This window comes from Pleurodeles waltl, chromosome 12 (assembly GCF_031143425.1).
Source record: "Pleurodeles waltl isolate 20211129_DDA chromosome 12, aPleWal1.hap1.20221129, whole genome shotgun sequence".
Lineage (NCBI taxonomy): Eukaryota > Metazoa > Chordata > Amphibia > Caudata > Salamandridae > Pleurodeles > Pleurodeles waltl.
Genome location: NC_090451.1, coordinates 654,314,913 through 654,327,316, shown reverse-complemented (window position 1 = coordinate 654,327,316; position 12,404 = coordinate 654,314,913). Strand labels below are relative to the sequence as shown.

The window sequence follows — 12,404 nt, the reverse complement described above, 5'->3', positions numbered from 1 at the left end:
ACTTGGGGCAGCACTTGCGTGACCGTATCCCAGACAGTATGCGAATAGAGACCCAAAAGGCATGTGGTGTTCACGGACCGCAGCGCTAGACTGGCAGAAGAAAACATCTTCTTCCCTAAGTTGACCAGTCTTTTTGATTTCCTGTCTGGGGGAGCATTAGGGAATGCACCAGAGGATGAAGAAGCCTGGATGATGAGGCTCTCAGACGTAGGGGGTGTTGGGTAAGGAAATTTGGGTCATTTGCCACAGGCCTAGTCCGGGTAATTGTCCTCTTCACAGGAGTCCCTGTGCTGGGTTTGGACAGGGTCGCCAGTAGGACATCAGTAAGTGCTTCGTTGAAGGAAGAAAGGGGTTCAGAGTTGGAAGCCCTAGGCTGAAGCAATTTGGTCAGGAAGTTAGGCCTGACCGCCACAGAAGGAAGCTCGAGGTTCAAAACCTCAGCCGCCCTTTCTCACCACCTTAGAATAAGATGCTGCCTCCTCCGTAGCCACGGTACGGGAGAGAACATGCCAGTGTCAGGGGAGGTGTCCAACCCACTGGCATCACCCAAATCCTGTACCCAGTCCAGTTCAGGTTCAAGCTGGTCTTCTAAAGGGTCCAGTGACCCCTCTACACTATCTCCATACCCATACCCATAGTAATAAAGTTCAGGATCAACCCTAGGCACAGCAGAGCCCATGGAAAACGGAATAGGCGTTGAGCGACGTCGTTCAGGCTCCGGTTAGTTGGGAATGAGTATAGGGCCGACGTCGATTATGGGCCCAGCCAGCGCCAGGAGCATCAACGTCTGACCCGACGCCTGGGAAGGTCGCGTTGGCACGACCTGCATCGGGACAGATCCGGAAGCGGATCCTGAGGTGCCCTCTGGAGTCAGGACCAATGTCGCCGACTTTGAGCCCGTGGGGGCCCTCACCGACTCCCCTGAACCCGAGGGCGCCAAGGATGGGTCGGGCTGCCCAAATATGAGGCACATGTCCTCATAGAACTCCTTTAGTTGGACGGGGTAGCCCCAGCTCCTGGAAATTCGGGGAGGCGTGGTCGGACCCAGACTGAGGCTCCAAATTCGAAGGCCTAGAACGTCTACGCTCTTCCCACGTCACGTCGTGCGAGGGACGGGTCGAAGTCGAAGAACTTTTCACCATCTTCAACTTCTTCTTCTTAGCCAAATGTCCAGATGACTTGGACGAAGAAGAATGGTGGTGACTCTGCAACCGGTCTCCTGACCTTCCTCTCGAATGGGACCGGGAACGGCGCTGAGTGTTGGCCCGCCATGAGCTTCAGGGACTGCTCCCTCAAAGCTTTAGAGTTCATGGCCCGACACTCAGAGCACGACTTTGGGTCGTGGTCGTGCTCCAAAAACCAGAGGCACACGAGGTGCGGATTCGTCACTGACATCATGCGGTGACAGGAGTCGCAGGGCTTAAATCCAGTCTTACGTTGCATGACTTAACGCATCAAAACTCGTGAAAAACAAATTCGACAAAATGACGCAGTTAGTCAAAAAATGACTGGGTAGCTCTTCTCCGGATCAGCGCGTAGGCTGGCGCGGAAAGAAAAGAACTGACGTCAGCGCACTGGGGTGGCTCCCATATACGACAGTGACCACAACACCTGCAGAGTCGACCTATGCCACCTAACGGTGCGCAGGGGTACCGCTTGAAAAAAAATTTGGTCTGACGCCTGGGGAAATTCAAAGGTAAGTGTAAGGAAATGCCTCCTTGGCATGGTTACCCCCTAACTTTTTGCCTTTGCTAATGCTAAGTTATGATTTGGAAGTGTGCTGGGATCCTGCTAACCAGGCCCCAGCACCAGTGTTCCTTCCCTAAACTGTACCTTTGTCTCCACAATTACACAACCCTGGCACTCAGGTATGTCCCTCGTAACTGGTACCCATGGTACCAAGGGCCCTGGTGCCAGGGAAGGTCTCTAAGGGCTGCAGCATGTCTTATGCCACCCTGGGGACCCCTCACTCAGCACATATACACTGCTTGCCAGCTTGTGTGTGCTGGTGGGGGGAAAAAGACTAAGTCGACATGGCACTACCCTCAGAGTGCCATGCCAACCTCACACTGCCTGTGGCATAGGTAAGTCACCCCTCTAGCAGGCCTTAGAGCCCTAAGGCAGGGTGCACTATACCACAGGTGAGGGCATAGGTGCATGAGCACTATGCCCCTACAGTGTCTTATGGCTACCCTGCACTTACAATGTCTAAGGTTTTGCTTAGAGTATATGGTCTGGGAGTCTGTCATACACGAACTCCACAGCACCATAATGGCTACACTGAAAAATGGGAAGTTTTGTATCAAACTTCTCAGCACAATAAATGCACACTGATGCCAGTGTACATTTTATTGTGAAATACACCCAGAGGGCATCTTAGAGATGCCCCCTGAAAACATACCCGACTTCCAGTGTGGGCTGACTAGTTTTGCCAGCCTGCCACACACCAGACATGTTGCTGGCCACATGGGGAGAGTGCCTTTGTCACTCTGGTTAGTAACAAAGCCTGTACTGGGTGGAGGTGCTTCTCACTTCCCCCTGCAGGAACTGTAACACCTGGCGGTGAGCCTCAAAGGCTCACCCCCTTTGTTACAGCGCCACAGGGCATCCCAGCTAGTGGACATGCCGCCCCCTTCGGCCACAGCCCCACTTTTGGCAGCAAGGCCGGAGGAGATAATGAGAAAAACAAGGAGTCGTCACTGGCCAGTCAGGACAACCCCTAAGGTGTCCTGAGCTGAGGTGACTCTGACTTTTAGAAATCCTCCATCTTGCAGATGGAGGATTCCCCCAATAGGATTAGGGATGTGCCCCCCTCCCCTCAGGGAGGAGGCACAAAGAGGGTGTAGCCACCCTCAGGGCTAGTAGCCATTGGCTACTAACCTCCCAGACCTAAACACACCCTTAAATTGAGTATTTAGGGGCCCCCAGAACCAAGCAAGATAGATTCCTGCAACCTGAAGACGAAGAAGGACTGCTGACCTGAAGCCCTGCAGAGAAGACGGAGACACCAACTGCTTTGGCCCTAGCCCTACCGGCCTGTCTCCCCACTTCAAGAAAAACTGCAACAGCGACACGTCCCCCATGGTCCAGCAACCTCTGAAGCCTCAGAGGACTACCCTGCATCTAAAAGGACCAAGAAACTCCCGAGGACAGTGTCCCTGTTCCACAAAGACTGAAACTTGCAACAAAGAAAAAACTTTTAAAGACCACACTTTTCCTGCCGGAAGCGTGAGACTTTCCACTCTGCACCCGACGCCCCCGGCTCGACCTGCGGAAAACCAACACTACAGGGAGGACTCCCCGGCGACTGCGAGCCCGTGAGTAGCCAGAGTTGACCCCCCTGAGCGACACCTGCAGAGGGAATCCAGAGGGTCCCCCTGACCGCGACTGCCTGCTTCAAAGAACTCGACGCCTGGTAAACCCACTGCACCTGCAGCCCCCAGGACCTGAAGGATCAACCCCGAGGTGGCCCTCTTCCTAGCCCAGGTGGTGGCTACCCCGAGGAGCTCCCCCCCCCCTTGCCTGCCTGCATCGCTGAAGAGACCCCTGGGTCTCCCATTGAAACCTATTGCAAACCCGACGCCTGTTTGCACTCTGCACCTGTGCCGCTGAGGGTGTACTTTTTGTGCTGACTTGTGTCCCACCCCGGTTCCCTACAAAACCCCCCTGGTCTGCCCTCCGAAGTCGCGGGTACTTACCTGCTGGCAGACTGGAACCGGGGCACCCCTATCTCCATTGAAGCCTATGCATTTTGGGCACCACTTTGACCTCTGCACCTGACCGGCCCTGAGCTGCTGGTGTGGTAACTTTGGGGTTGCTCTGAACCCCCAACGGTGGGCTACCTTGGACACAACTTTGAACCCTGTAAGTGCTTTACTTACCTGAAAAACTAACAAATACTTACCTCCCCCAGGAACTGTTGAATTTTGCAGTGTCCAATTTTAAAATAGCTTATTGCCATTTTTGCCAAAACTGTACATGTTATTTTGTTGATTCAAAGTTCCTATGCTACCTGAGTGAAATACCTTTAATTTCAAGTATTGATTGTAAATCTTGAACCTGTGGTTCTTAAAATAAACGAAGAAAATATATTTTTCTATACAAAAACCTATTGGCCTGGAATTGTCTGAGTGTGTGTGACTCATTTATTGCCTGTGTGTATGTACAACAAATGCCTAACACTACCCTCTGGTAAGCCTACTGCTGGACCACACTACCACAAAATAGAGCATTAGAATTATCTCTTTCTGCCACTATCTTACCTCTAAGGGGAACTCTTGGACTCTGCGCATGCTATTTCTTACTTTGAAATAGTACATACAGAGCCAACTTCCTACAGAGGTTCAAGGAGTCCAGGGCTACGGCTCGGTCCCTTTGCCTTTCTGCCGCCACACGCCCCCCACAGTCCGCTTTTCGTCCCTTTCATGGCCATGGAAGGGGCACCCTGTCGCGTCCTCAACCTAGCCACGGGGCCATGCACGCTGGATTGCCTATGCATGGCTGGGGGCACGGAATCCCACGTGGTCGTGGGTCAGGGAACCAGAGGTCTGTCCAGTCCACCTCCGCCCCCGCAGCAGCCTCCAAACCTTCCTAGTCCGTCCCCTCACTCCTGCCCAGTAGGTGGCAGAATCCGCCATCACCTGCCGCACTGGGAACATATCACCATGGACGGGTGGGTTTTGCAAATCATTCCCAAGGGCTACTCCCTCCCTTTCAAATCTGCACCACCACATATGCCACCATCCTTCCATCCCCTTTCGGAGGATCATTTGGTGCTTCTCCGCCAGGAAGTCGAAGCTCTCTTAGCCAAGGGAGCTATAGAAAGGGTCCCTGTGCCAGAAATAGGTTGTGGTTGTTATTCCCACTACTTTCTGAAACCAAAGAAGGACAAAGGCTTGCACCCTATCCTAGATCTTCGGGACCTGAACTACTTCCTCAAGAAGGAGAATTTCAAAATGCTCTCCCTGGCTCAGGTTCTGTCTGCCTTAGACCCAGAAGACTGGATGGTAGCATTGGACTTGCAGGACGCTTATTTTCACATCCCCATCTTGCCTGCCCACAGACGTTACCTACGATTCGTGGTAGGTCACGAGCACTTTCAGTTTACCCTGCGCAGGTTAGGGGTCTCAGTCTTCACCTACCCAGACTGCCTCTTCGGGCGGATCTTCTGTCGCAGCAGCAGGGGACGGTCCTTCACCCGAACCTGTCCAACCTCTGCCTTCATGCGTGGAGATTGAGCGGCAACAGTTGACGGCATTTGCCCTTCCACCCGAAGTCTGCAATGTTATCTTGGCAGCCAGGCGTCCTTCGACTAAAACTGTATACGCCTGTTGTTGGAATAAATTTGTGGCATGGTGCACCAACAAATCTGTTGACACCCCCCCCCCCCCCCCCCCCCCCCACCCTTATCTGCCCCTCTTTCAGAGGTTCTTCTGTTCATTCTTTCCTTAGCCCAGCACGGCTCTGCATTGGGCACCCTTAAAGGGTATCTGTCTTCCATTTCCGCCTTTCTTAGGCTTCCTGATCAGCCCTCACTCTTTAAATCTCCTCTTGTGAGTAGATTCTTAAAGGGGCTCAACCACTTATTTCCTCCCACTCCCTTCATCATGCCTCAGTGGGACCTTAATCTTATGCTTACTTTCTTGATGTGTACTCCCTTTGAGCCTATGCATAATTGTCCCTTACAGCTCCTCACATTCAAAACTGTCTTTCTCATCGCCATCACCTCTGCTTGCAGGGTGAGCTTCAGGCCCTTTCTTCAAAGCCTCCATACTTATCTGTTCACTCCGACAAGGTGGTGTTATGCACTAGGGCTTCATTCCTTCCTAAGGTGGTTACACCGTTTCATGTAGGCCAGTCCATCACTCTGCCTACCTTCTACGCACCCCCACATCCTTCCCATGAGGAGGAGAGACGCCACCGTCTGGATCCAAAAAGAGCATTGGCGTTCTATCTCAATCGTACTAAAGACTTCCGGGTGGACGATCAACTCTTTGTTGGCTATGTGGGTGCGAAGAAACGGAAGGGGGTGCAGAAACGTACTATCTCTCAATGGGTAATTCTTTGCATCAAAATGTGCTACACTTTGGCGAAAAAGCAACCTCCTGAAGGTTTGCGGGCTCATTCTCCCAGGGCCACTGCTGCATCCACTGCGTTAGCACGAGAAGTTCCTGTCCTTGATATGTGTCAGGCAGCTATGTGGGCGTCTCTGCACACGTTTGCTAAGCATTACTGTCTGGACAGCCAGGTCCGACGGGACAGCTACTTTGGTCGTTCGGTCCTGCAGGACTTTCTAGTATGATCTTAGTTCGCAGCCCACCACCGAGGATGGCATTGCTTGGGTATCTATTCTAAGGTAAGGAATCTGCAACTAGAAGTCTCTATCAGATGTACAAGTTACTTACCTTCGGTAACGATATATCTGGTAGAGACATATTTTAGTTGCAGATTCCTTACCGCCAACCCATCCTCCCTGCTTGTGAACTGATTTCTATGGACAGGGATTCCACCTTTGAGGTCCTTACCTCTGGCGCACCAATATCAGTGTTCTTAGTGGCTCTGCGCTCTGGCGTGGAAAGTCGTTAAAAGAAACTGACGTCACTGCGTGAGGGCGGCGTCTATGTACTGCTCCGGACGTCATCAGTGTGACCACGATGCCTACGACGCCTGCGGAGTCAACCGACGCCAACTACTGACGCGCAAGGGTACTGCTCGAAGAAAAAATCTCTGGATCCAGTCTGACGCCTGGGGGAAAATTCTATGGTAAGGAATCTGCAACTAGAATATGTTTCTACCAGATATATTGTTACCAAAGGTAAGTAACCTGTACATATATTATAAATTTAATATTGTTGCAGCAGGAAAGCATTAACATATAACAATGTTTAAGAACATCCATTTCTGCATGTCCTGTAGCTCTCCCTCAGGTCCGCTAGTCTTAAACCCTTGTTCTCAGCCTTTTGGTGTTGACAGGGTAAATAGGATCTCATGAAAAGCTCTGCTTTATGTCCCTCTGTGTCTTTGCTTTCCCTAGGTGCAGATCTTTGTTCTGAAATGGTGTGCCTGGTTCCTGAGGATGAAGAAGCCTGGGGAGGAAGCTGAGCCAAGGCCCCAGTGTACCCCAAGCCTTCTGAGTTGCAGCTCTGACAGCGAACACACCACTCCTGACCGGCATGGCAGTGGTCCCAACAGTGCCAATGGAAACCTACTATACATTGGATTCCGAGGCCTAGAAGAGCTGCACCATACCACTGGCAAGACCTCAGACCTTTTGCACAAGCAACCTGACTTCCCTGCTTCTCTTTCCCTGCACTCCAACGGGGTGCCGCCCAGCGGGCACAGTTCAGAGCCGGGTGATCCCCAACTGGAGAAGATCCTAGAGGAGGTGCAGTACCTGGCAGATCGTTTCCGTAGCCAGGATGCAGACGAGTCGGCCTGCAATGAGTGGAAATTTGCCGCCACAGTCATTGACCGCATGTGTCTGGTGGCTTTTACCATCTTCAACATCATCTGCACTATTTCCATCCTTATGTCAGCACCCAACTTCGTGGAAGCTGTATCCAAAGACTACATCTAGGGATAAGCCACCCTACCTCGGGTTCAAGGAAAGCCAGTCGGATTGACGAGACTGGTCCATGTGGCTGGTCTTTGTGTCGCTTAATGCAAAAGCCAGCAAGGACAAAGGAAGAGGAAAGAAGCCTTGTCACCTGCACAACTTCCACCTGATGGCTGCCCAGTGTCAGTACTGCCACTCAGAATCCTGGACAGTGTTGTGGGTGGACATTTTAGAGTGCTACATTGCACCGGGCCTTTCGTGCCCCTCCTTGTGGAAGTCCAAAAGCAGTTTGAGCCAGTTGTTTCAAACCGCTATTATGAGAACTTGTGGTTTGCTTACAACAAGGCATTCTCATTTGTTTCTAGCGCTACCATTTGTACTTGTAGCATGGATCATATTGTGCAGTGGCAGTGCCAAACAGCTCCCCTTCCCAAGCTTAACTAAGTATTTGACTTTTTCTCCATATACCGAAGGATGTCCTAAAATACTAAGCAGTTATGTGGCATGATAAAGTAGTACTGTGATGTCACATTGCAGCTCTGTGACATCACATAGTACAGGTCAGATGCTGTGCAGCAGCGCAGAGCTGCTCTGTGAAGTTGTATAAATAAAATGTCACCTTCAGGGGGCTCTCTGACTAGGACTGTGAAGAACTGTATTATTTCTTTTACTCATGAGCCATCAGAATGTTGCTTTTCTTGCCTTTTATACCAATTATGCACAGCTGTCAGAAGGAATGGAAAACTCAGCATGTGGCAGAACATTTCTGATGACGTAATTACCAGCAAAAGATACATTTTGTCTTTTTGACATTTCAGCCTTTTGAATAGTATTAGCTGTATCAGGTATTGTGTTTGTTTGCAGTGCCACTAGGAGGGCAAACATGTTCCTCAGTGAATTATAAATGAAGTTTAGGTTTTTTTAACCGTCAACATCACACAAGCATCCTGGCAAACATTGATGACAGTTGGTCCCAGATTTACGAAGGGCTTGTGTTGCCCTTGCGTCACACAGAGCAACACAAGCTATTAAATGAGACTTACTATGCTAGGCAGAGCCACTTTGTGTGGCTCTGTCTGGCTTAGTAAGTCTAGAAGAATGCAAGGCTACACAAGTTGCTGCATAGGGTCACTCTGCGTTGGAAAGGTGTTCCATGGGTGGAGTTTGGGCATTCAAACGTATCCACGCATGGATTCTGGCGTATTCCCAGATTTACTAAGAATAGTAAACCTGGGATTGTGTCAAAGTGCTACTGCTCATTACCTGAAACCACTTCAACAAGTTAAGCACTGGTATGGATTCTAATATAAGCAAGCCAAATGACCCCTCATGATCTGGTTGGGTTGTAAAAGACAGGCAGAACTAGGGTGAAGTGGCCCCAAACTCTCTTGCACCAGCACTACTGCACTAGTGATAACTATGGCCCTAGTTTGGTCCCATATGGGTGTGATCTGGGGGTTGTTTGTGTGTTGAGACTATCTTTGAGTTGTGGGAGATGTAGTAAGTCTTCTGCTGGATCAAAGAAATGTTCAGCCAGTCACAAGTTTGAATCCTAGCAGGGTTGACTCTAGCCATCTATCCTCCAATAAGTAATCTGAATACCGAGAGTGGGTAAAACAAACACCTGTTGTTTACACTGCTAGGGATGGATGGAGCTTGGTCCCTAAGGTACAAATGTACACTTAGCAGTCAAAGTATTTGGTATGTGAATTACACAGGAAAAGGCATGTAAAAATATAATAAAGGCTGGCAAATTCAATTTTGGTTTCTTTAACAATTATTTGTCGTTGGTACTGAAGATTGTATAACTGCATGTAGTTGCATTTATTAAAAGTGAAAGTTAATTCATACAAACTTAGAAAATATAATTAACCACCCACCCCTCACAATGATGTTGAGAGTGTACAAAGAGACAAGCCACTTGTCATGTGACCCTTGCAACTGGCCATTATTTGTGTTATAGGTAGAGCAATAGCACAATCTATTAAACTATATGTAGGAAGTTGTCACTGTACATACTATCTCAAAGTGAGAGGTAGTGTGCACAGAGTCCAAGAGTTCCCCTTAGAGGTTGATAGTGACAAAATTAGTTAATTCTAATGCTCTATTTTATGGTAGTGTGGTCGAGCAGTACGCTTATCAGAGGGTAGTGTTAAGCATTTGTTGTACACACACAGGCAATAAATGACAAACACACATTCAAAGACTTAACTCCAGGCCAATAGTTTTTATATAGAAAAATATATTTTCTTAATGTATTTTAGAACCACAAGATTCAAGATTTGAGGTAAGTACATAAAATGCAAGGTACTTTACACAGGTAAGTATGGAACTTTGATTTCAAACATTAGTACACACAGTTTAGATTAAAATGGCAATACGCTATTTTAAAAGTGGACACTGCAAAAATCAACAGTTCCTGGGGGAGATAAGTTTGGTTAGGTTTCTCAGGTAAGTAAAGCACTTACACAGTCAGTCTCCTGGGCATAGGCAGCCCACCATTGGAGGTTCAAGGCAAAGCCACAGCACCAGCAACACAGGGCCAGTCAGGTGCAGAGGTCAAAGGAGGGCCCAAAACACATAGGCACCTATGAAGAACAGGGGTGCTCCGGTTCCAGTCTGCTAGCAGGTAAGTACCTGCGTCCTCGGGGAGCAGACCAGGGGGGGTTTTGTAAAGCACTGGGGGGACACACACACAAGCCCACAAAACACACCCTCCGTGGCACAGGAGCGGCCGGGTGCAGTGGACAAAGTAGGCATCGGGTTTTGCTATTGAAAGCAATGGAGGGACCCAGGGGTCACTTAGGCGATGCAGGCAAGGCACAGGGGGGCTTCTCAGGCCAGCCACCGGCTGGGCTAGGAAGAGGGCTGCCTGATGGTTGCTCCTGCACTGGAAGGTGGTTCATCTCTGTCCTGGGGGCTGTCGTTTAGTGCTTGGTCCAGGCGTCAGGTTCCTTGTAAACTGGCAGTCGCGGTCAGGGGGAGCCTCTGGATCCTCTCTGCAGGTGTCGCTGTGGAGGTGCAGGGGGGTCGACTCAGGGTACCCACCTCATTGTAGTCGCCTGGGAGTCTTCTCTGCGGGGTTGGTTCACCTGAACTCGAGCCGGGGGCATTGGGTGCAGAGTGTGAAGTTTCACGCTTCCGGCAGGAAGAGAGAGTTCTTTAAAAGTTGTTTCTTTGTTGCAAAGTTGTGGCAGTTTTTGACCAGTGCCGCTGTTCTCAGGAGTTTCTTGGTCCTTCGGGTTCAGGGCAGTCCTCTGAGTCCTCAGAGGTTGCTGGTCCCTGTTGAATGCATCGCAGTGCAGGTTGTTAGAGTCTGGAGACAGGCCGGTAGGGCTGGGGCCAAGTCAGTTGTCGTCTCCTCGGGGCTTACAGGTCAGCAGTCCTACTTCTTGTTGTAGGTTGCAGGAATCTGATTTCCTGGGCTCAGGGTCGTCCCTAAATACAAAATTTAGGGGGGTGTTTAGGTCTGGGGGCAGTAGCCAATGGCTACTGTCCTGGAGGGTGGCTATACCCTCTTTGTGCCTCCTCCCTGAGGGGAGGGGGGCACATCCCTGTTCCTATTGGGGGAATCCTCCAAACTCAAGATGGAGGATTTCTAAAGGCAGGGGTCACCTGAGCTCAGGGAACCTTAGGGGCTGTCCTGACTGGGGGTTGACTCCTCCTTGTTTTCCTCATTATCTCCTCCAGCCTTGCCGCCAAAAGTGGGGGCAGTGGCCAGAGGGGCGGGCATCTCCACTAGCTGGGATGCACTGTGGCGCTGTAACAAAGGGGGTGAGCCTTTGAGGATCATCGCCAGGTGTTACAGTTCCTGCAGGGGAGGTGAGAAGCACCTCCACCCAGTACAGGCTTTGTTCCTTGCCATAGAGTGACAAAGGCACTCTCCCCATGTGGTCAGCAAGGGACTTACCTGGGTGCCAGGGTTGTGCCAATTGTGGAGACAAAGGTACAGTTTAGGGAAAGAACCCTGATGCTGGGGCCTGGTTAGCAGGGTCCCAGCACACTTTCAAATCATGACTTGGCATCAGCAAAGGCAAAAAGTCAGGGGATAACCATGCCAAGGAGCCATTTCCTTACAGGGAATCCTCCAGAATCAAGATGGAGGATTTCTAAAGGCAGGGGTCACCTCAGCTCAGGACATCTTAGGGGCTGTCCTGACTGGTGGGTGACTCCTCCTTGTTTTTCTCATTATCTCCCCTGGACTTGCTGCCAAAATTGGGGGCTGTGTCCAGGGGGTGGGCATCTTCACTAGCTGGAGCGCCCTAGGGCATTGTAACACGAAGCCTGAGCCTTTGCGGCTCACTGCTAGGTGTTACAGTTCCTGCAGGGTGGAGGTGTTAAGCACCTCCACCCAGTGCAGGCTTTGTTTCTGTCCTCAGAGAGCACAAAGGCTCTCACCCCAGGGAGTCAGAAACTCGTCTGTCTGCAGCAGGCTGGCACAGACCAGTCAGTCCTGCACTGAAAGATTGGGTAAAATACAAGGGGCATCTCTAAGATGCCCTCTGTGTGCATTTTTTAATAAATCCAACGCTGGTATCAGTGTGGGTTTATTATTCTGAGAAGTTCGATTCCAAACATCCCAGTATTCCGTGTAGCCATTATGGAGCTGTGGAGCTCGTTTTTGCCAAACTCCCAGACCATATACTTAATATGGCCACACTGTACTTACAATCTCTAAGAATAGACAGACACTGTAGGGGCATAATGCTCATGCAGCTATACCCTCACCTGTGGTATAGTGCACTCTGCCTTAGGGCTGTAAGGCCTGCTAGAGGGGTGACTTACCTATGCCACAGGCAGTATTTTGTGGACATGTTATCCTGAAGGGGATGCCATGTCGACTTTGCCT

General features: G+C 50.3%; 1 protein-coding gene across 2 annotated transcripts in view; it reads left to right on the top strand.

Annotated features, from left to right (window-relative positions):
* LOC138268563 (neuronal acetylcholine receptor subunit alpha-7-like) overlaps positions 1 to 9,314 on the top strand; it is a 267,021-nt gene extending 257,707 nt beyond the window's left edge. For both annotated transcript variants that reach the window (XM_069218324.1, XM_069218323.1), the window contains exon 11: positions 7,034 to 9,314. In XM_069218324.1, coding sequence (XP_069074425.1) covers positions 7,034 to 7,576 — 543 coding nt within the window. In that variant the 3' untranslated portion in view covers positions 7,577 to 9,314. The remainder of the gene's footprint in view (positions 1 to 7,033) is intronic.
* Positions 9,315 to 12,404: the final 3,090 nt, after the last annotated feature.